Below are 24,122 nucleotides of genomic sequence, written 5' to 3' on the forward strand. Positions count from 1 at the left end.
CAGCTATCTGTAGTGGGCATGGTGATGTGACATGGATGAGTGACACTGCCATGGCCCAGCCTCTGTGTGCTCCTCCCCCACGCTGTCCTTGTCCAAGCTTCCATGGGAGATGCCATCCAGGTCTGTGAAATGCACAGAGTAAAAACTGCACCTCCTGTGTGGTACTGAGTTTTGAAAAGAAGGTTATTTACTTGCAATATAGAGTTTATCAGGATTTTCTTTGAGTTGTCTTAATCTTCTTTGGAAAACCTTTCCTGTCAGCACATTTTCCACTGATTTGATGGACGAGACCAGTAGGAGCCCACTGAACCAGCAATGACCTCCCATTCTAGGCAGCAACATGAGCACCTTGGGGTGCACCAACTATGACCTCCTCCCTCCATTTCTTCATCCCAGATGTGGTGTTTGATGTCCCTGCCTGGTGTCACCTCTTTCACCAGCCCTGCTCTGGACCCCCAGTGCCACGTGTCTGTACAGGCTTCGTTAGCATTTCTCAATCAACGCTTTCTCCTTAGTGGCTGGGGCCACTGGGAGCTTTGAATGAAGGTGGAGCCAGGCCAGAGAAAGATCGTCTCCTGAAAAATTATAATGAAAGCAATAATGGCTTGGTCCTTGAGCAATGCCTGCCTATGACAATCGTTGTCTGGAGGCTACTTAATTACGAAACTCTGTTCTCAGCCTCAGGCTTCATGGTCTTGTGCCTTTAGTCTCTCTTGAGCAATGTTTTATTGCTATTGTCCTCAACCTACTTCGTATCAAGTTGAGAGTATCTGAAAGTTATATGAAATATATGTTGGTTTTCTATTCTATTTGCACGAACTTCTTGTATTGAGGGGTTTGTTTTGTTTTTTATCAGAAAGCCTAAAGCTGGGATTATCTAAGGGATTATAGGAGAATTAGGCACCCAAAGCCAATTGATTTTTCGCTGTGAATTAGCGAAGTGCATTTGGAGGGCTGGAGGTTTTGGTCTGTGCTCATGGTTTCAGGTCCACCTTGCAGCATCTGGGTAGAGAGCTCAGCACAACTCGGGTGGCCTTAAAAAGGTGCTGAAGCAGGAGCAGTCAGTAAGAAAGTGCAGGTATGAAGAGGGAGACATGGCCCTGAGACATTGAACCGCCTTTCAAAATCTCCTTCTGACTCCCTGAGGCTCTCTTGAAAACGCCACTCTAAGTTACCATCAATTTTGATAATTAAGCACTGATTTAATTTTAGAGTAACAATAATTGTCAACATTTTCCAACCCAAGCACCTTAAATTAGACACGCAGCTCCGAAGGTTGGCGCGGGATCAAAGCGCGGCGGTGCGAGTTTTTTGGGAGATGCTGAGCACACACCGAGGTTGTGCTCAGGACTTCACATACCCAGGCCACGTGGGCTTGGTCCCCTGCCAAACGAGGTGCACTCAACATGCGTTTCAACACCTCGCTTTAGGCACCTCGGATTAAAAAAAATTAAAGGCAAAAGGTTGGCTGGGAGTGTTACTCTGCTTTTCCCCGGACGGTGAAAGCACAGCTTGGCTGTGGCTGTGTGAGCAGAGGGCTGGGTCACACCTTGGAGCCCGTGCAGGGCATGGCAAGGATGGCACCAGGACAGCAGGACCAGGACACAGCCAGGTGGATCCTCTGAGCCTCCTTCCCTGGGCTGGCCATCCTCCAGGAAGGGATTCCAGCATGCCAGCGTGGGTTTGTGGTGGGTGGCCAAGGACCCTTTGGGTGGCAGGGATGCTGCTGCTCCCAGTGAAGGGCAGGAAGGATCTCCTCTGGGGACATCCATCCTACGTGGGATGAAATCCTTCCTGAGAACGAATCGCCCATTGTCCCGCTGGGATCGCCCTGTGCCAAAGCTTGGGGACCCTTTGTTTTGGGGTGGGGGTCATTGCTGGGGCTGGGGAGGGTCCCCAGCACCCATCCCGTGTCCTGTCCGTGCAGGGCGAGGTGTCCCGGAGAGCATCAAAGGCTGATGAAGCCAATTCTTTAATCGTATCTCTGCGTGCCTTTGATGAGGCTTCACCTCGCCATGGTCCCCACGCCCAGCCCCACCCCGGGTTGGTGCTTCTGCTTTATTTTTAGCAGTGATTTGGAAATTGCTGGGCTCCATTTTTTTTCTTTCATTCTCCCCCCCTCCCTTTTTTTTTTTTTTTTGACACCTTTTTCCTTTCTTTTTCTTTCTTTTTTTTTTTTTTTTCCTTCGCAGTTCCCCTGTCAGAGCTCGGTGTCCCCCCAGCCCCTGAACCCCCAGCCAGCAGTTAAGGGCACATTCACACCTCCTTTCCTTGCCTTGTCTCCCCTTTATTCTTATGAAGCTCTCATTGATTATTGCCCTTAAATTCCTCAGTCCGGTCATAGATAAAAGGATAACCACTTCAAAGCAAAGTGTTAAGAGTTTAACCTCGAGCTAAAAGAGTGGACAACAAGGTAATTGAGGGTAATAACTGATCACAGACCTACTTTCAAAGGCACATGCAAGCCTCACTTTCAGATGGCTTTAATTTTATTAACATTTGTAGCAGCTCTAGATGCTTTTGAATCATTACAAACTTCAAAGCTTGAGGTAACACTCCAAATGGAGAACCTGACACCAGGTTTTTTGTTCAGGCCCACATCATATTGATAGTCTCTCTTGCAAGCATATAACATCTCTTCTCAAACTATAAAAACCTAGATGAAGAAAATATTGCCAATAGAGAAGATCAAAGCCTGAACCACCCTTTGAATGATCCCAAAGAAGTCAAAACAGAAAACAACAAGGGGAAAAAAATGCATCTATATTACTCTAACTGTCTTTATCCATATTTAAACTTCCCTGCTGAGGCAGATGAGGATGGATCATTCTCCCTGAGTTTTATCAAACTCTTTGGCTGATCTTCTGTTTCTCTTTGGAAATTTGGAGCTGGCCTTTTGGCTTTCTGTGGCATTTAAACCCAAGAATTTGGGAACAGCACATAGAGGAACAGCCCTGACCCAGCTGGGAGGGCAACCTGGTGAGGCAAACCTAAAAAACTATACTTATAAACCAAAAACACAGGGACTAAAATGAAAATTATAAGAACACCCACCGTTCTCCCTTCTCCAGCCCCTGATAATCCCAGGAATAAAGGTCATCTGTGGATGTCGAGCTGGTTTACAACCAAATGGGGTCAGTGCTCCCCATGCCCAGGGATGTCCCCGTGGTCACCCCAGGCCTGGGTTTGCAGCTGCACAGTTCCTTGTGCCTGATCCCAGTGCAGCCATTCCAGGGGCCACAAGGTGAATTAGCCCAGGAATTGATCCAGGGTATAAATAGCCATTTTCTTTGTCTATTTTTTATGCAGGAAGGGTTATTTTTAGCTGGGTGAGTTCCCTGAGCTAATGCCTGAAGCATTCACAATGAAGGGGGTGGCCCAAGGAAACGGGCTGGCCCTGCTGCCAAAAATCACATCCCTGCTCCCCTCTGCAGAGGGGCTGCTGCCACTTCAGCTGGTGCCCAGGCTCTGGGCTGCTTCAGTGGTCAGGGAGAACCTCCCCAACCTCTGTAAAGTCATCAAGAGAAGAAAAATTACTTGGGATTTTTTTTTTTCTCACTGGTGTGTAGCAGTGGTGTAATCCTTTCCTCCTGATTTGCATTGGTGTCATGGCAGTATTAGGCAGGTTATTATTTTAGTGCACTCCAGGACAAAGGGCTGAGTTTGGCTCCAGGGTGTTTAACAGTGTCTCAGCTGTGACTGCAACTGCTCCAGTGGTCACAGAATCATGGAAGGGTTTGGATGGGAAGAGACCTTAGAGATCATCTTGTTCCACCCCCTGCCCTGGGCAGGGACACCTTCCACTCTCCCAGGGTGCTCCAAGCCCTGTCCAGCCTGGCCTTGGACACTGCCAGGGCTGGGGTGGTCCTACTGGGACAGCTCAGAGCTCTCCCTGCTCCAGTCTGGAGATACAGAGCCATCCCAGCTGGAGCACAGTGGGGATTTCAGGCTGAAGGCCAGGGCTGGGTGACTGAACCCAGGTCTCTGACCCAGGGTTTTTGTCATCTCCCTTGGAGCCACGAGTGACAGATCCACATTCCCAGTGCTGGTGGTGTCAGGTGTATCACAGGAGAGCCTCATTATCCCTGTTCACTTCAAGAGCAGATGTCAACGTGTCTGAGCTTGTGGAAACCACATCCTTTTAAATGTATTAAATAGCTCTTGAGCCTGCTCCAGTATTACATTCTCCATGATCTGAAATCAATTTAATATAAGCTGTTCTCTCTGTTTTCGGGTTGGGCATGTGCCTGTGTAATGAAAGGACAATGGTGTATTGCTTAAATCTATGGAATTTATCTAATTTCATTGTCTGTAGTTATGGCTAGAAGAATAATCAGCTATTTCAGCATTTCTTTCATTGAGTCCATTATCAGACAGGGTGGATAACTGGAACCCAGCACTAATACATTTACAGGTGACCAAGGCAAGCCCTTGCAGATGTGGATCTGCACGAGATGTGCTCCAAAATCACTGCCCCTGTGGCCAGTTTGTTCCACTGGAGCTGCTGCCCCTGCTGTGCCATCCCCCAGGCCAGCATGGAGCAGGAGGTGCCCCATTTTCCTGGGAGCTGATCATCAACCCAGTGACCTTCAGTGAGAGAGATACATCATGGCAGTGCTCTTAGTTAATTTAAGCAGCCAGGCATGGGATGAGCATCACAACCAAAACGTTATTTCCATGATTTCCAAAGTTTTATTTTCCATTTCCAAGCAAACCCCTTCATCCAAGACTGAGATGAGGTAGGTGCTCTCCTTCCAGCTTCCAAGGGGCTTGTGTGGAAGCTCCTACTTCCATTCCATGCACAGAAGTGAACAGACCCTAAATGTATCTCTGACAAATTCCTCAGAACCAGTGTTTTTTGGAGGTGTGAAACACCACAGCAGCGTGGTTGTCCTGTAGCCAACCTGACACCGGGAACTGCAGCTCAGGGAAAAGGTGCCTGCAGCCAGAAAGGGACTGGGACTGAGTGACTGTTCTGTTTGTGGCTAATTTCATAGCTGCTGTTGTTCTAGTTTGTCTTATTAGATATACTAGTAAAGAACTGTTATTCCTATCCCCATATCTTTGCCTGAGAGCTCCCTTAATTTCAGAATCATAATAATCTATAGGAAGGAAGGATCATTTCCTTAGCAAACACCTGTCTTTCAAATCAGGACACTGTGTTACCCACAGCAGGATTTCTGCTTTTACTGCTTTCTAGGAGTTTTTAGGGCTTCCCCCAGGTGGAAATGTTCCCATTAGAAACTAAAATTATCTCAGGAAGCAGCAGCTGGGACTTAGGAGGTGACAGCAACCTCCTGCTCCCCTCAGTGCTTCCTGCCATGGTCACCATCCCCTGTCAGGGGCTCCCACTGCATCATCATTAATGAGCTGATCTGCATGTTTGATTAGAAGGGCTTTGATTAGACATGTGGAGGGGATGTGCTGGCCTTTTCCAGTGGAATAACAGCAAGGTAGGAACTGCTTCAGTGCCAGAGGGTCCTCCTGGGGATGGGTTTTGTTACCTGGAAGGGCTCTTGGAGGAACAGGAGTGCTGGGGAAACGATTGTCCAGACACTTGTGAATGCTATGAAAAAAAGGAGAGGGGAACTCTCAGTTGTGATGTGAAAGAGCCTGGAATATGCTCTCAAGATAACAGATTTGTGTTAGATTTGTTTTCAAATATTAAAAAAAAAAAACAAAAAAACCCAAAGTGTTCTAATTTCAGGCCTGCTGGGTAAAGAGGGAAAAGCCCAGAAGCTGGTTTGGGACTGGAGATGCAGAAATGGGGATATACTGATAACACCCAAGTTTCTCCTGAGTTTCAGTGGTGTGAGGTTCTCAGTCCCTTCAGTTTCTTATGGGGAGAAAGGATACTGGGCAATTTCCAGGCTTCTGTGAAATGATTAGAAAGCAAAAGGAGAAAAGATTAAAATAGTATGTTGATGGTCTCTCCCTCCAGCATGAAGATTTCTAGTAAAAAGAAAAAATCATTAATGAAATGTATGACTAAGAAACCTTTTCTGGATCTGGTCAGGAGAGAGACTGACCTCAAACTCACCAAGTTTCCCTTCCTTATAATGAAAAGGGAAAACAAAGCTGCCAATATTAATTATTTAAGGATTATGGTGGAGGTTCCCATGGTGGAAGAAAACGCCTTTGCATACAATCAACAGGGCTTTGGCAAAGGAAGATACAATCTACTAAAAAGAAATGTAGATAAACTGGGAGAAGGGGGAGCAGTAGAATGAAACTTTAGATGAAATGGCACCAATAATTTGGTGCTGGTTTGAACACAGGTGCTCAGGAGGGGTGACTTGAGGATGTGGGGGGTGAGGCTTTCTGCACGCAAAGCCTTCTCTCTCCAGCCTGCATTTCACACCTGGAAATAGAGGCACCCTTAAGAAAATTAATGTTTCTTTTGTGGCCTCAGGACTGGTCCAGCTTCTGAGAGGCATCACCCAGCTCCTGACAGCACCACAGGGGCTGGAATCTCACACCCTTCACTGTCCTTAATTCAGAGAATTGAATGGACAGGCAGAAACAAACCAAGGCAGGTATAATTTTAGGGTACTCAACTTTGACAGCACACCTAAAAATAACCGTGCACAAAGGGCTTGGTTTTTTTTGGTTGTGGGGTTTGTTGTTTTTTGTTTTTTTTTACCTTTGGAAGTGAAAAGTTTTATTTGACTTTATGATCTGAAAGTTTTCCACTAGTCAGGAAAGCCTGTTCTCTCCTAACCGTTGTCTCTCCTCCTGCTTTTTCCATTACCCTCCTGCTCTGAGGGCTGTGTGGATCAGGGTATTCAGGTCCAGGAAATTTTTTTGGGATGCCCAATAGCAGGCAGGGTGGGATTGGGCTGTTGCAGCTCAGCAAGCACCGAGCTGCACGGGAAGGGTTAAACTTCATACTGCAGCTGCATAGCCCAATTTCTTTATTTCCTGTTAATGACATTATTGCCTACATAAAACCATTGAAACATGTTTCTTTCATTTGTTTAATTTCAAATTCTGAGCACACTAGCTGGAAACTATGTTTAATAGTTAAACTCAAAACATTTGGATTTCCTTCCCTCGCTGAGATTTGCAGGGAGTGCACTTCATCCTTAGTTGGGTTTGCAAGGAGCCATTTTTACAAAGCCATAGGAGCCAGCCAGAAAACAAACCAGATTAAATTGCAGAATCAAATCACATCACTTCAGGCTGGTAACACATCATATATTTCCCTTCCTCTGCAGTGAGGCCAAGATACCATCAGCCCCAAGTCGTGTTCTCCTGGAGCATCCAGAGCCAGGACACCCCTCTGTGCACGCAGGAGAAGGGCTTCCCTGAGCATGCCTGGAAAAAATGTTCCTGTTTCCATGAAAAAATGGAATGGAATCTCCTTCAGGCCCTGCTGGCAGTGATGTTCCTGTCCCCTCCCCAGTTCCTCCTGCTGCACCTCACGTGCCTGAGAAGGGCGATGTGGGAGCACGGGGTGGGAAGGAGGAGGGCACACGTGGGTGGATCTGAGCCACCTCAGGTTGGAAGGGAATTCCTTAAATCTGAGCCTGTTTGGCAGATAAAGCTCCAGGCTGCCAGAAACAGGGTGTCTGGTGATGCTTTTAGCAAAACCTCTGGGAGGGGTTTGTCCCACTGTCTGGTTTGTGCCTTCAGGGTGATGGACACCCTTGTTGTGTAGAGCTGACTGCTTGTTTGGTAGAGCGTCTACAAGTCCCTTCATAAGCACTCGCAGGATTAGAGCATGGAGAAACTGGGCTTGGAACCACTTCAGATCCAGCTTCTCTTTGGCACCATGCACTAGTGAAGCCCAGAATTACCATTGTTTAGCAGAAGCAGTGAGTAGAGGTAGAAAAAAGAGGAATGTGGCCCTGAGCAGGACTGTGAGGAGTCATCACTGACATGACAAGAGAACCACACTCATTGTTCTGCCATGGCATCACAGGTACATCCCTGGGAGCCACAACAGTGCAAAAAATCCGTATTTGACTAAAAAAGTCGGGAGGATTTAAATGTTACATTGAAGGGCCATGTGCAGGGACACCTTCCATTAAAGCAGGTTGCTCCCAGCCCCGTTCAACCTGGCCCTGCACATTTGCAGGGATGGGGAATCTTGCAGCCCTGCTGTCCTTGTTACTCCAACAGGGAGTAACAGGGAGGCAGAGAAAGCAGCACCTCATTTGTGCACAGTGAGGAAGGGGTTATGGAAAAAATAAGTCATGGGAAGCTGGTCATAAATATCCTCATTTACCTCTTTTGCCACCACCCTCTCTTCAATCACTATTCTGTGCAGGTGATGGAAGGAGTTCAGAAATGTTAATAGATAGCAAAGTGCTCATGTGTGTTTTATCAGCTCTCCTGGAACGGTTAATGCTGATACGGTGCCCCTTTCAAGTCTAAAAAATCTGGGCAAGCGTGTGCAGATAGCAGGGAGTGCACTGAACAAAACATCAAGGAAAAGAGTCTGTAGGGGGGAATGGAAATGGTAAAAGGATTATAGGAGAGAAAATGTATCGGACTTATCTGGCGATACTCGGTAACAAAAGTGTGTCAGTTTATGAAATGAACTTCAAATCCCATAAAACTAATTGTGTGTTTTCTTGTCTTATTTGTGAGTATCTCTGGCAGTGCTTTTCCCCCCCACTGGAAAAGCATGTCTTTGTGTGGATAATACCCTGTGCCTGCAGTATATCAGGAGATTACACAGCCCATTGGGTTCATACCTCTTAAACTAATGATGTTAAACTAGTTTATTTAAAAAAAAGAGAGAGAGAGAATAACTTCAAAGGTTCACATGTGGGTTGCAAACCTCTCATGTCTTCTGTATACAGGGCCTTCCTCTTATTTTGATCAAGACTGTTCCCAGCACTTCTGTTGAAATAGTCTCAAGTCTTTGATGTCGTTATCAACGTGACCACCAGTGCGAGCGCAGTGACACAGGGTGACATCAGCCACACTCGTGGGGCTGGATCCTACCCTCTGTGGGTCCTCCCTGGGCTCTGCCTGTCACTGGGGAGTTTTCCTGCTGGGAAAGTGATTTTTAAACCCTGAGCCCCTGGCCTGCTCTGGCTCAGGGTCTAAATCACCAAGGTGGGAAAGGTAAATAGGGCTTTGCCCCCCTCCTGCTTGGCAAGGGAAGGGCAGGCACAGGGATGGAGTGGGGAGCACAGGGATGGAGGGGAGGGGTTGGAGGGGTCTTGGAGGAGATTTGACCCCCAGTGGGGGCTGTGCATGGAGAGGAGGGAGCTCAGCATGCTTGTTTCATGTTTCCTCCTTGTTTTCCATCAACGTCCTTGTGACCCCCTGGAAGTGTCCAAGGCCAGGCTGGACAGGGCTTGGAGCAACCTGGTCCAGTGGAAGGTGTCCCTGCCCATGGCAGGAGCATGGAACAGGATGAGTTTTAAGGTCCCTTCCACCCCAAACCAGTCTGGGATTCTATGATTCAATGATCCTACTGTGGATTTAGCAGAGGTGCATCAGCAGAGTCGGTGTCAGCAGCAGCACCGTGAGGGTGGGAACTGGGCAGGCTGTGCTGGCATCTCCAGGTGGGGGCTGGAAGGCTGTGGTGGCATCTCTGAGGTTTTTTGGGGGGTTCTCCATGAGGAAGGCAGTTCCCTGGCCCATGGTGTGTCCCTGTGCACAGGGAAGGACTCTGACTCTGTCCCCTGGTTTAGGATTTGTGGCTCCTGACAAGCACAGTGGGCATTTCTTTGGTGTGCTGGGCTGCTGGATTTGATTTGATTTGATTTGATTTGATTTGATTTGATTTGATTTGATTTGATTTGATTTGATTGAGCTCCTGGTCACCTGTCACTTCCACAAAGCCCCTTACAAGGACCAACAGAAGAGCCCTGGTGCAGCCCTCAGAGCCTGCACACTGCTGCTGTCTGAGCTGATGTTCTGTGGGAAGACAACAAGCCAGAGCTGTCTCTTTTGGAGCAAAGCACCTGCCCTGTGGGCAGACAGGAGCCAGGGTAGCTGGGTGCAGTCAGGAGGAGCCCAGGGAGTGTGGACTGGCACATCTGCAATGCTCCCAGAATACTGCAGGCCTTAAAGACCCTTCTGCCTTTTTCTTTCCCTCTTAAAAAAAAAAAAAAATTACTACCTGCTGTAAAAAAAGCTCAAAGAAAAAAAAAAGAAATTTAATTTCTCTTTATTGTGTAGCTTCACTGTGAAGTGATTCTTTTAATCTAAAATTATTCCTTTTTGGTGCCACAATCTGACTTCAAGCTTCTTTGCTGCCTGTGAACATGACACACAGCAGCAGCCAGAGAGGAGGGGATAGGCTGTGTCTGGCCTTTGCTGGGCACCAGGAGGGCTGAGCACGGCTGGAGGACACTGCTTTAAACAGCTTTTTGCAGTCCTTTTCTCCCTCATTTAACTGAGTTTTCATCTCAGATGCAGAAGGGCTAACAAATAAAATATAAATAGTTAATTTTCCCTCTGTTCAACCTGGGAATTCAGATTCAAGTTTAGACAGGAAAATCAGAAGGAAATTCAAAGATCCTCTGCTTTCTTGATGACTGCAGCTGCTACCTGAACACAGAGATTCCCTGTAGATCTGCGAACAAGGACTTCCAGAAGCTGATAAAGATGAAGAAAACTCTGGAAGACCTTCCTGTACCTGCCACCGCCTGCCTAGTTCATCAGATTGCTTTCAAATCCCAGGCACTACGTGACTCTTCCCTGTTGGCAGGAGGAGAAAATAGACTCCCTGAGTGGACATGCAGAACATGAACGGGGCCACCACTGCTCTGGGCAGGACAAGCTGCTGCCTGGGCACCTCCACACAAAGCCACAGCTCCAGGGGCTCGCCCTCCCCTCGTTTTGTTCCCTAAGTGTCCCTTTCTGGTGTAAAGAGGCTGGTGAGTTAGGCAGGTGTTTGGGTGGGCTGCACCTCTGCACGTGCAATCCCCAGTAACTTGGGAAATGAAGTCCCTGACTGAGATTCTGGGTTGCTCTCCCAGGGCAGCAGAGCAGGGCAGTGTTATTGCACAACGGGATTTGGAGAGAACCAGTCGGTTAAATGACATTTTTATGAAATAGGATGAATGAGACTTAATGAGATTTTCTTCCAAAGGGAATGAGTCCGAGGTTTTCAGCCTCCATTATAATGGCTTAATTTTCTGTGCTGTAGCAGTAAGTGGGACTAGGAGAGGTTTTTATCCAACATTGTTTCAAAGAAAGCTGTAAGGAGAAAGAGGTGGTCAAATCACCTTCTGATGGCTGGAGGTCCTGGGCTGGAGGTGACACCATTGTCTCCATCCCAAGGAGCCAGAGGGACACAGGCTGTTGATTCTCCCAGGAAAGGACCATATTCTATGTCTCAGTAGCATCTGGCATTGCAGCATGCCAATATTTGGCATTATGAGCAGTAAAAGTGTTAATAATCCTAATAATTCATAACTGCTTGTTGTGCCTCGAAAGGACTTTTACTGTTCAGCTCGTGGGCTTGACAGGTTCATTTGCTTTCCATGTCCAGTGGTGGCCATTCCCAGGCCTGGAAAATGTGTAATTGGGCAGCAATAACAAATTCACCCACATGTTATTTCATTATTAGCCCAGGTTGCCCAGTCTGGGCACGGTCAGTTCCGTGGTGCTGTGTGAGGCTCCCAGATGGATTCAGCCATTGGATGGGTGACAAAATTGTGGCTTCAAAGAACATCACGTCCAGGCCACCACGACACTCAACCTTTTGTGGTGTTTGCTTTTTGTTCTGGTGCAGAGGGGGTTGAGCAGGGCCAGGTGTAGCAGGAGGAATGAGAGCTCCGTGCTGTGGGGTGAATCCAAGCTCTGGGTTTAGGGATGGTGCAAAGCAGCAGCTCTTCCACACAGAGAAGGGTGGGAAGGGAGAGGGGCAGGGCTGTGGTTATGACCCTGGTTTCTGAACTCACATTTAGGATTGGTTCCTGGCACCAGCACTGGAGCATCCCTGGGGTACCCACTGCTGTTGTCCCATGTTCCCCATCATTCCCTTGGGATTTCCTTCTGCAGGGCAGGAGGGAGAGGAGAAGGGTGAGGTGCTGGGAGCAGGGTCCATCTGGACTGCAGTTCCTGGGGCTCTGGGTGTCTTTGCTGGCTGGGATGGGCAGCTCTGGAGTGTGCCCCAGATATGGGGACAGGGCAGTGTGTGACCCCATGGCCTGGGGACAAGGGCTGGGCCAGTGAGGGGCTTCAGTGTGTGTGTTTGCATTTCCCAGGAGGTGCTGTGATGATGTTCAGGCACAGCAAACGTGGAAAATGATGTTTGTTTAGCCAAAGGCTTTGCCACCTGCCCTGCCTGGAGGGACAGGACAAGGGGCAGTGGCTGCACACTGACAAAGGGCAGAGTTAGGTTGATTATTAGGAAGAAATCCTTTCTTGTGAGGGTAGGGGGGCCCTGGCACAGGGTGCCCAGGGCAGCTGTGGCTGCCCCTTCATCCCTGGCCAGGTTGGACAGGGATTGCAGCAACCTGGGACAGTGGGCAGGGGGGAGAATGGGATGAGTTTTAAGGTCCCCTCCAACCCAAACCAGTCTGTGATTATATAATAACCATGAAAAATCAAGCCAAGCTGGACCCTATCAGCTCTGCCAGCCAGACCAAGGTGGGCTCTGGACAGAGGGACAGCTCCTGGTGGGGGAACTGTGGAGCCCCCAGGTCCAGCCTCGGAGCAGGCTGAGGAGGAGGAGGGCAGGAGGCTCCTTGGATCTGGAGGGCAGGTTTGGGGGCCAACCCCTAATTAAAACCTTTTGTATGAAGTTCCAAACCCTCCATTCCGTGCCTGGTTAATATTTAACAGCTGGGGCCGGAGATGGGAACACAACTGCGGCCAGGCTTTGGCTGCTGTGCCAGTCCTATTGCAATTGTTTAATTAGCCTGCAGAGCGAAAACAGGCCCGAAAATTACACACACACACACATATATATATATATATATATATACACATATAGTATGGAATATGGGAACCCCCCCCTTTTTCTCCCCGACATGAAAACTTTTAGCAAAGTTTTTAATGTCGGGGAGCAGCTCCGGCCCTGCAGCGCTGGGGTGGGGAAGGGGCCGGGGGGGATGCGCGGGGGATGCGCGGGGCGGCGCAGGAAAAGGGGCGGCCGCGCCTTTAAGGCGGCGGAGCGGCGGCTGCGATCGCTTCCCTTTGATAAGGTCCTGGCAACTCTGTATCCGCCGCGGGATGCCGCCAGAAGGGCGCAAAAAAAAAAAAAAAAAAAATCCTGACCCCCCCCCCCCCCCAAAAAAAAAAATATATAATAATTTGATTTTCGTCACCAGCGCTCATCTACGCACCCCTTCTCCCGCACCCGCCCGCGCTGAAGGCGCCTCCGCGCACTCCTCGCACCGGGGATGGGCAGGGGGTCCTCCCCCGGCTTCTCCCTCTTTCTCTTTTTAATTTTTAAAATTTCTTTGTGGCTTGTTTTTGTCTCTTTTTTTAAATTTTTTTCTTTTTTTTTTTTTTTTTTTTTGTAAAAGTGCGCTATCGCCCTTTCAGGACCGATCCGCCGGGCTGCGCTTTGATGCTGCGGGGGGAGCCCGGGGCGGGGGGCGGAGGGAAGGGGGGGGCGGGACCTGCGCTTTTGTATTTAAAATAAATAAAATAAATAACCAGGGGAGGGAGGCGCGGATCGCAGTGGGCTCCTTCCCTAGCAGCCCCCCCTCTCCCTTTACCCCCCTCTTTCCCCGATGCTCTCCGATGCGGTTGCACCGCCGGGGAGGAGAGGAGGAGGAGGAGGAGGAGGAGGAGGAGGAGGAGGAAGGCCGGCGGGGGGAGCGGGTGCAGCCTGCGCGCTGCCGGCGGCGGGGAGCGGCGGGGCCGCGGGCGCGCAGCGAGCTCCGGCTCGGCGGTGAGTGGCAACTTCGGGGGCGGCGGCCGCCGCTTCTTCTGCTTGAGATACGGGGTATTCCTCTTAATTTCAGTTATTTCCTTAAATATTTATATATATATATTTTTTTTTTGATATATTTCTGGTGCGGTGCCCGCGCTGCCGCCCTCCGCGGGCGCGGAGCCTCCGTGGTGCCCGTGCCCGCCGGGGCTCGGCTGTTGCCCCCGCTCGCGGTTCGGAGGCTCCAAGTCGCTCCGGACTTTTTTTTTTTTCCCTCTTTTCCTCCCCCTCCGACCTCCCTCCTCCCAGCTCGTCGCCATTTCTGGAGCAGGTTTTTATTATTATTATTATTTTGTACGCCGGGAAGCGCGGGGCTGGGGGCTGCCCCCCTCGGACCCCCCTTTCCCATTTTATTGTCCCTTTTCCTGAGCCGGGGTTGCTGTCCTCGGCTCCAGGGGGGATGCGGGGGCCCCGGGATGCCCCGCAGCGCCCAGGTACGGCCGCCTCGCTTTAACCCACCCCCGGGGGTGGTTTTTTTTTGGGAAGAGGGGGTGTCCCTGCTCCGGGGATTCTCGCAGAGAAGCGCCCCGCAATCGCTGCTGTCGGAGGGGGGGGACACACGGGACACACGCGGGTCGGGCAGAGCGGGGCTGGGGTGAGGGGCAAATGGAAACCAGATGCCGGGGCAGGGACGCCCCGGGCTGCCAAGGGCTGCGGGGGGGCCGCGCTGACACCCCCGCGCCGGCCCCGCTAAAAGTGCGCCGGGAGTTCAGCGGAGCGGATCTGATAGTCGCGATCGGGCTGGCGATAGAGCCGCGCTCCCTCTGCCCTGCCTCCCTCTCTCTCTCCTTTTCTTTCTTCCTTTTTTTTTTTTTTTTTTTTTTTTGACTGTGAGGAGTTGAAAAGCCTGTTTACTTTTTGCCTTTGATGTTGGGAGGATCTGGTTTTGATTAGATCAATACTCCTTTTTTCTCCCCCCCCCCCCCCCCCCCCCGTTTTCTTTTTTTTTTTTTTTTTTTTTCCCCTTTGCAGAGAGGAGGCTCCGAGGATCCCCTGCTGACTCCAGGCAGAGGCAGGCAGAGGCACAAGGCAGCTCCTGAAGCAACTGGGAGCCCCTCTCCCCAGCGAGCTCCGGAGCCATGAGCAGCGCCGTGGTCCTCGCCCACCTCCCAGACCCCAGCAGCAGCTTCAGGGAAGACGCCCCTCGACCCCCTGTCCCGGGGGAGGAAGGAGAAGCACCATGCCTACAACTCGCCAGCTCGTTTGTCCCCAAAAGCCAAAGCTTCAAGGCCATGCCGGTGCCTCCTGCCCCGCGGAGGAATGAGAACGGACTCGGGGAGCCGGAGGGCAGCGCGTCCCCAGACTCCCCTCTGGCCAGATGGACCAAATCCTTGCATTCCCTGTTGGGAGATCAAGATGGTGCCTATCTTTTTCGGACCTTCCTGGAAAGGGAAAAATGTGTGGATACCTTAGATTTCTGGTTTGCCTGCAATGGCTTCAGGCAGATGGACCTTAAGGATACCAAAACTTTACGAGTAGCCAAAGCTATTTACAAAAGGTACATCGAGAACAACAGCATCGTCTCCAAGCAGCTCAAACCTGCTACCAAGACCTACATAAGGGACAGCATCAAGAAGCAGCAGATAGATTCCATCATGTTTGATCAGGCACAGACTGAGATTCAGACTGTGATGGAGGAAAATGCTTACCAGATGTTTTTAACTTCTGATATATACCTCGAATATGTACGGAGTGGAGGAGAGAATCCCGCTTACATGAACAGCAATGGACTGGGGAGCTTAAAAGTTGTCTGTGGCTATCTCCCGACCTTGAATGAAGAAGAAGAATGGAGCTGTGCAGACTTTAAAAATAAAATCTTGCCTTCGGTAGTGGGACTATCCAGCAAGACGTTGAGGGTTACAGCGAATGTCAGAGCCACGGAAACGATCGAGAACGGATACAGGTAAGGGAACCCCTGGAAATTGTGATTTGTTTTAACTTTAAGAACTTTGAGAGTGTTTTTTCAGAAGGTTGTTGGGTGGGAATCGAGGGGAGGCAGGGCTTCCTGAAGGGCTGGGAGCACAGCTGCTTCCCCACACCTCCAAATGCTGGAATTTGTGGGGTGTTGTCTGAGTGTGGGGCTTTCCCCCCCCTCTGCAGAGGAAAACGAGATCCTGTGCTCTGAAGCCCTATTGGCTCTTTCAGTTCTTTTATAGATCAAAAACTTCATAGCAACTATGTCCTCCGGACATACGTTAATTATTGGTTCAACTTTCAAACCTATTAAGAGCAGTAGTGGAGTGGATCATAGAGACACATGAATAATGTAACCTACCAGTTCCCCAACTCCACCATCAACCGGTGTTTAACGATGTTGGTTATGTGGGAAGCAATTGTGCGGTCGTGGAAGAGGAAATGTGTGCACTGACTGCATCAAACTCTGCAACTTGGGCAGAATCTGCTTTTATTTTGACTCTGTGTGTGTGTGTGATGTGCGGCTTCTCCATCGCGTGGGGTGTTGGTGTCATGTCAGAGCCATCTAGGGTGGCTTCGAGCCAGTGCATACGGGAGGATTCCTGAAACTTGCGTGTTTAAGGTGGTAGAGGCGTTCCAGGTGTGGAGTAGTAGATCTTTGGAAGGTCTTTGGTGCTCTCATGTTGGCCGTGAGCTGAGAGTTCAACCCATTAAGAGGTGGTTGTCTCCACAGCGATGTGGGGACGTCGTGTGGTGACAGGGTGTCCTTGTGCCCTGGTCCTGGGGTGCATCTGCATTGCCAGACCTTTCTCTTTTGTTGGAAATGTTGGTGACACGGCCGTGTGAGGGTGAGGAAAGTAAGAGCCATCTCCAAGTGCAGGGGGGGGATGGGAAGGAGAGACTCTGATGAGCAAATGATGAGTTGTATAATCCTCTGAAAATGTATTCTTTCCTCTCCCCACCCTTGCCATAAATGTGGATTGTTGAATCAGGGCTGAGAGGAGAGGGCTCTGCTGCAGATGTGCGCTCTCCTCCACCGGCCCGGCAGCCTGGGGGTTGGTATGGTGAGTGTTTGACATCTCGTTTACAGGAATTTTGAGAGTGTCTCTGTGATTCATGGACATCAAAGGGCACCAGGCTTCTCCCGGGGAGGCTTTGCTGGAGCGCTCCTCTCCTGCCCCCGGAGAGCTTCCAGCTGTGCTGGGCTGGCTGGTGCCGTGGGGTGCTGGAAGGGTCCCCCCTGCCCTGGGGGTGCTCCAGGGACTCTGGTGCTGTCCCTGTGCCGGGGGCTGTCCTGCCAGCGGGGTGGGATGGAGGTGCTGGGCATGGGGACAGAAGGGATGCTCTCCATCCCGGCGTGGCCTCCGGACCCCTCCTGCCGGGGGGCAGCGCTGGCAGCTGCTCTGTGCAGGGCTCGGGCTTTGGGATCCTCATCTCGTGCCTGAGCCTTTCTGCCTGAGCATCTGCTGTTCTCCAGAACTTGGTTTGAACTGCTGCCCTTCGCTGGCTTTCCAGGAGGGGGATGTTTGATGCTTTTATCTCTGAGCCTTTGTTGGGATTCAGGGCTGGAAGGGCTTGGCTGTATGTTCTACCAGAGCTGCAGGCCCTGCTAAACCCACACGTGCCTTGTCCAGGAGAGCTCTTGCAGCGCCGTAGCTGCTTGCCTGATTAGTGCTGGGCTTTTTTTCCCTTTACTTTTTTTTCCCTCCCCTCCTTTTTTTTTTTTTTTTTTTTTTTTTTTTTTTGTCCAGGGATTAATGCAGCTTGCTCCTCGCATGTCAGATCTGCCCTCCTAGGACATTAGGTAGTGCGTTTTGCTTTGATCACCTTCTGTTGAATTTCCAGGAGCTTTTGCTCTCCATGGGGCCAAGGGCTCTCAATGCAGAGAGAGGGGAGGTCAAGCTGAGATGCTGCTCAGTTCCTCCCGTTTGTGAAGCCACTTGTGCGTGCATGTGCTCGGAGCTGATGAGCATATGGATGGGTTATCTCTCATCACTCAGCATTTAGGATCGCGGCTAGGATTGGAGCTGAAGCTTGCACAAAGTCTTTCCTGGTGAGTGGCCAAACCACACCTCCCTCATGTGTGTGTTGGAATTAAGGAGTTTCTTCTCAGTGTGCTCTGGTTTGGAAGGGCTGTGCAGGCTCTGGCCATTCGCTTCGGTGGGTTTCAATGTGATTATCCCAGCCAAAGCCGTGAGCCCTGGGCTGAGCCCACCTGATGGTGGGAGCGCAGTGATCACAGGCCAGCCTGGTGTTTGCTGGGGAGACCACCTGGGAATGTCAGGGCGCGGAGTCACAGCCAAGCCCACGGCAAACGGGAGACTGCCGGAACACAAGTGGAAAGACTTTGGCCCCAGTGCTGGTGATGGACGGGAACAGGAGAAGTCCAGTGAAAACACAGAGTTTGCACCTGGCTGGGGAGCAGGCGCTTGCAAACTGCTGGCTGTGTGTTTGGAGCCCTAATACAGGGAATACTTTAAAAGCAGGACCTCCCTCTTGTCCTCCCAGGCGACTCCCCTCCCCTCTGGGCTGTGGTGTGGTTAAAACTGGCCTCCCCATGCTGCTGTGCTGGACCTGGTCCCATGCTCCAGGAATTCCAGCTATTATTTATACACACTTCTAAATTTATCACGCACGACTTTGTGTACACAGAGAGCGCCTCTTCCTTTGCTGTGCCGCCAGGGTAGTGTGGGTTTGTTCAGCCCAAGGTGGACTCATCTGCCTCCCATTAGGCTCGAACATCAGTGGGACTGGCCTTGCTGGGGGAAGGCTGGGGCTTGCAGATGGCCTTTGCCAGCTCCCAGTGCTTCCTGGCCTTTGAAAGGACCCGCTGGTGCAGCTCCTTGTGTGTGAAGTTATTGGAACCAAGTTTGGCTTCAATTATCAAAGTAAATGATGCCATTGTAAAGCTATGCTCCAAGCAGTGTTCTACAATTAGAGCATGGAAGCTGTGATTAACATAGTTGTGTTAAAATATACTTTTTTTTCAGGTTTGTGCATATGTGTTTTTTTTTTTGTCTTGTTTTAAAAATGGTTTTAAACCCATGGTTGCCCAGTGACGTTTGTCCCAAGAAAATAATTAATGAGATTCAGTGCTGCCTCCAACGGTTCCTTCTACAGTTTTTCTCTCTCTGTGTAAGTCTGTGGTTTGACCTGCCCAAGTGCTTTTATTTCTAAAAGCAATCTGACAATAAAAAAACCACCCCCACACTCTGAAACTGCACCCTCATATGAGGGGATATAACCAGGAGCCCCCCTGAAATTTTCATGGCATTATAATACCTCTGATACGACCATTGCCTAACATAGCAGAGAGAGAGAGTTACATGCTGTGTGTCATCGCATCAAGATAAGAATAGGCTGAGAAAGATCAGACATTCTCCTTGAAGCTCCAGAGCAACTGCTACCTGACAGCTGAAAACACTTTGCATGTTGAGTTTGGAGCTGGGCTGTGTTTGTGTGTGCAGCATCTGTGGCAGGAGACCACCGCTTTCCCTGGAATTTAAAACCCTCGCAGGCAACTTGATGCATCTGGGTGTAATTACTGGAGTAAGGTGGTCAAATTAAAAAGGGGGGGGGGAATCCGAAAACATTAAATGCAGCAAAACAGCTCCCACTGATTTTCTGAAAGGATGGGGGAGATTTCTGTGAGGCGGTGTTAGATGTGGAGCAGGGATGAGCAAATTAAAAATAGGTCAGCTTTAGGGTTTATTATTTTTATTTTTTTTTTTTTGTCCACGAGGTGTTGGTAGGTGAATGATGCTGCGGTGCTGCTGGGAAGATGAGTTAGTTCCGGCCACTTTCTCTAATTATATGTTTGGACACACCTCCCTCTCCCTGTGCCATACCCACAGGGACCTGCTGCCTCCGCCCCCAGCTCAGCCTCTGCAGGAATCCTCCTGTGAGAACAGCATGGCAAATCCACCCCTGGGTGTGACAGGGGTGACAGACACCTCCCAGCAAGGTGCTGGTCCTGTGCTGCTACCCCTGAGCCTCACAGAGCATCCTGAGCCTTGTGGTCCTTAGGTGCACTCTCAGGAGGGGAGGTGGTTTCAAATCAAGTAATGGGAAGAGCTGCATCCCTTAAACATTGACCCAAAAGCCCAGCAGGGCCCTGGGAAGGGTCTCTAGGACTGCACATCCCCCTGATCCAGAGCAAAAGACTCCATGTTTCTTAGAGGGACTTTCTTGTAGTAGCAGCAGAATAACTTTGCTTTCACCCACATGTGGAATTAATTTGTCTTTGAAGATTTAACTTCTTTCCTGTGGCATTCCTTACTATCTCATTTTTTTTTCCCCTGCTTCTTCTTCTTCCCAGATATATATTTTTTAACATCTTGATCTCCCCATCAGAAATGCCTTGGCCTCCTTGGAAAGGAATGCAGCCCCGGCTGGGCTGAATACCTGCCTGCAGCCAGCCCCACGCTGCTCATACCAGAGAGGCCCATCTTCCCCACAAGCCTTCCCCCTCCTCTTTTCACTTTTTTCACTTTTTAAAATTTTTTTTTCCTTTCCCCTTATTTTTTTTAAAACTTAAGCCTTGCTCCTGCTCTTGGTGCTGGGGGAGGAGGGATGGGGTGATGGGGCACAGGGATGAGGATGGAGATTGAGAGCGGGTCAGTGGGAGGATGTTGCTGTCACTTAAACCCAGTTGGTCCTTCCAGCCCCGGGGGGGCAGGGAGATGGAAAGCCCATTTAAAAAAACCTGCCTAGCCTGCTGGCACATTCCTTAGGCCCCCAAGTCCTGGGTAAGTGGCCCTAATTATTAAAATCAGCAGTCCTTATCAGATGACAAGGCTTTCTGCTTTGATATACAAAGGCAGAAGCTTAACAACCCCATCTTGCCCTGGAAGAGGAACAAAATGTGCACCTTAACATGCAGCTTCCAAACCTTCCTGCATAATCCCCTTATCACCTGCCAGGATATGTATATTGATCCTGGCTGGGAAGTTGGAGTGGTGGAGGCAGCAGGCAGGGGGATGCCCTGGGGTGCCCCCCATGCAGTGACCCTGCCACGGTGACCTGGCCCTGCTCCATCACAGCCCGTGTCACTGCCCATGAGTTCTTCACAGAACTGCTCCTGGGTGCTCAGCTCAAATATCCAAGGCTGGGCTTTAGGTTTGCTTTTCTGGGTGAAGCCAGAAGTGTTGGGGTCAGTAACTTGTGTGCCCATTAACACGACGTGCTGGCCCCTCCTCACATCCCTCATCCATCTTCCTCTTCCCCCTCCACTAAGCAAAAAAAACATGAGCATGAGGTTCTCCTAAAAGCTGGGCCTTTTGTTGTGTGTTTTTATAGTGCCAGGAAGGTGACATCCATCTTTGGGAGGCCGAGCCTGGAATAGCAAATCTCAGCCCTGCCCTGTGCCTGTGACACCTGGGGGTCCTGCTCCTGTTGTTCCAGGCAGTTCTCCTGGTTCAGGCAACAGAGATACCAGTAACTTGTGTTTCCAAAGGGATCCTAACCCTTGTCTTCAGAATAGAGCTAAGCACTGTTGGCTGGTTCCTTGTGACTTTCAGTGGGACTTGAGCTGTGAACTTCTTGGACTTTTCCCTACTGGTGCCAACAGCAAAACTCCTGCTGACCTCAGCAGTGCAGTATCAAGCCTTAAGGACTGAGCTTTTCAGGGTATCAAAGGGATTCCTGGGATTTTCTAGAGCACTCTGGAAGATGCTAGAAGTCTTTAAAGTTGTGCTGTGGGTGTGTTTAGACAGTGTCCTGGTTTAGGCAGTGTGCTGGCTGAGGTCTGAGCAGCGGGTGGTCGCTTGGTTCTGAAGAGGCTGAGCGGGTGGCGCGTGTGGTTCCCGTAAGGGTGATGCTGCCACGAAGCCCAAGACTGTGGTAACTGGGTTCCTGTTCTGCCTGTGCCAGGTCCTTCAAGAGGAACGACCCCGTTAACCCTTACCACGTGAACTCGGGCTATGTCTTCGCGCCGGCCACCAGCGCCAACGACAGCGAGATCTCCAGCGATGCCCTGACGGACGACTCCATGTCGATGACGGACAGCAGCGTGTGAGTACCTGCTGATGGCCACGTTTTGGGGTGGGACACCTGTAAATCAGCTGAGCTGATGTTCCGTGGGGCTTAGGGGAGGGGTGGGCATCGCCCTGCTTGAACCAAAAGGGGGTGATGTGCCCCAAGCAGGGCATGGCAGCCTCTCCCTCTCTCTCGCACCTTCGCTGCAGGTATCGGGTGCAGGGGAATAATGGATCCCTCTCTTGCCATTTTGCAACTGCAGCTGAGCAAACATGTTCTGCTCTGGCTCATGGTGCTGCCTGACTAACCCAGGGAGTGAATGAATCTCCCTGAGCCTTTGTCTTAAGGCCAGGCTTCCTTAACTAGTTATCAGTCATCAAAGAGGAGATTACTTCCTGTAGGAAGTACTTTCTGTAATTAACATTCGTCATTAATGTCAGAAAGTACATTAATAGGGCCAGTGACCTGAAGGGGCAAATAGCTGCTCATCTAGTGTGGCTGGGGCAGTCTTCAAAGAGCCATGTGGATGGAGCTGCATGGATCAGGTGTGGGTGTTTCAGGAGCATACAGGCATGAGACATGATGCTGTGGCTGAGCCCAGGAATTGCAGAATCTGTCTTCTCCTGGCTGCTGAGGAGTGTGCAGTTGGGAGTGAGGCTTGACCGTCAGTTTGCTTGCCCCAGCAGGACAGAAATGATTCTTTTGTTTCTCTAGAGGGGACAGTGGGGCTCACTTAGTGCTCCTAAGGATCATTTTCTTCAGTTGAGCAGAAGGCAGATGTTGCTGTTTGTGTTTCATGAGCTTCACTTAATTGCTCTAGAAGAGCCCACCTGTAAGCAGAGTGCTGCACTGCTGGTCTTGCATCGTGAAACTTCTCCTGTGTCTGTGTCAGACATGTCCAGTGGTCCCTGTGTGCTCCTCAGAGAGATTTTCGTGCTGGGTTTTTGAAATCAACATGCATGAAGATGCACAACAGAAAACGGGATTTACCAAAAATCCTCGATGCATAAACAAAAAGCCCTTTTTATTTTTATTTTTTAACACAAATGTGTGTTTTGAACTGATATTACAGAAAAAAAAATAGTTTGTTGTCCCCAGCAGATTCCCTTATTGAACAATATTGGCATTAAATAAAAGAGCTGAATCATAGGGTGACTTCTTTATTTCTTCTTACTGGCTCTGGTTGTATGTGATCATGTGTCAACAGAGCATTCATTGGGTTAGTCATTTCTGGACCAGTGTAGGGTCACTTGGGATTCACAGGGCTAGGATTATACCCTCTCTTCACAGCAATGCCAATTGTAGGCCTTATACAGATGAGAGCACTGAGTGAGAAATAAAGTGCATGGTGGATGAAAGGCTTAACTGAATCGCTTTCAGCCCATTGTTAGTCCAGGGGAGCTTAGCGGGGATGAGAGGGCAGCAGCCCGCTTTGAAATTTGCTTGAACAAGTGAATAGGAGCTCCCCATAAAGCAGCTCCTGAAAGGAGCTGCCTGTTTTTTCCTGCTGTAACAATGGGCTGTGCAGGCTGTGAGAGTTTGGGGAAGCTTGGCTGATTAAACTGCCCACAGCTCCAGGCTGGGGGGCGGCGGGGAGGCCTGGGGGTGGCACAGGAGATTTCCTGCAGCTCGGCACCCGCGCTGGTTTTTCGGGTGCTGTTTTTGGGCCACCAAGCGCTCCAGCCTTGGGCCTTGGCGCTCTTGGAGTGGGAGAGGTGAACTGGCAGTTCTGGAGGCGGGGGTGAGAGTTAAGGCTGATGTAAAAACTTCCTTTGCAGAGGAGGAGGGCTGCTGTACATCTCTGCAGAACAGCTGGGCTTCGCTTCTGGCACAGGCGCTGCTGGAAGCCAGAGGTGTCAGGGGCACAAACCCACCCAGGTGCTCAGCCTGTCAGGTTTTATCCCCTGGAATGAGGGACCTTGTTCTGTTCCAGCAGCATGAATGCAAATTAGTTATTTTGGCTCCTACTGGTATCAGCTGAAGAGGAAAAACTTGTTTTGGAGAAGTCTGTCAGACATAGCAGTGAAGTGAGTTTGGAGCTTTTTTTAAAAATAAACCTAAGTTTGAACTGCACTGGGATTAGGAGAAATCTCCAAATAATGCATAATCTGCCTTTTGTATTTTATTCCAGAAGCCAGGGATCAGTCTGTCCCTATATATTTTGTAATAGCCACAAAGCATCATGCAAATTTCCATTTCCATTTCTTGATTGGGGGGGTGGGGGGGAGGAAAGGGGATTTTTTTTTTTTTATTTGCTTATATCTTATTTATGGATTTACTTTGGACACAGGGGAATGCTGCTGAGCAAACTTCAAATATTACCTTATCTTACAAACCAGGCTTTTGATGTTGGCAAGATCAGAGGCTTGTTTCAGAG

At 49.9% G+C, this 24,122-nt stretch overlaps 1 protein-coding gene across 2 annotated transcripts in view; it reads left to right on the forward strand.

Moving 5' to 3' along the window:
- The first annotated feature begins 14,777 nt into the window (after window positions 1–14,777).
- Window positions 14,778–24,122, forward strand: part of AXIN2 (axin 2) — a 21,114-nt gene continuing 11,769 nt past the window's right edge. For both annotated transcript variants that reach the window (XM_062506067.1, XM_062506068.1), the window contains exons 1-2: window positions 14,778–15,758; window positions 21,641–21,781. In XM_062506067.1, coding sequence (XP_062362051.1) covers window positions 14,935–15,758; window positions 21,641–21,781 — 965 coding nt within the window. In that variant the 5' untranslated portion in view covers window positions 14,778–14,934. The remainder of the gene's footprint in view (window positions 15,759–21,640; window positions 21,782–24,122) is intronic.

Source organism: Cinclus cinclus, chromosome 20, assembly GCF_963662255.1.
Source record: "Cinclus cinclus chromosome 20, bCinCin1.1, whole genome shotgun sequence".
NCBI lineage: Eukaryota > Metazoa > Chordata > Aves > Passeriformes > Cinclidae > Cinclus > Cinclus cinclus.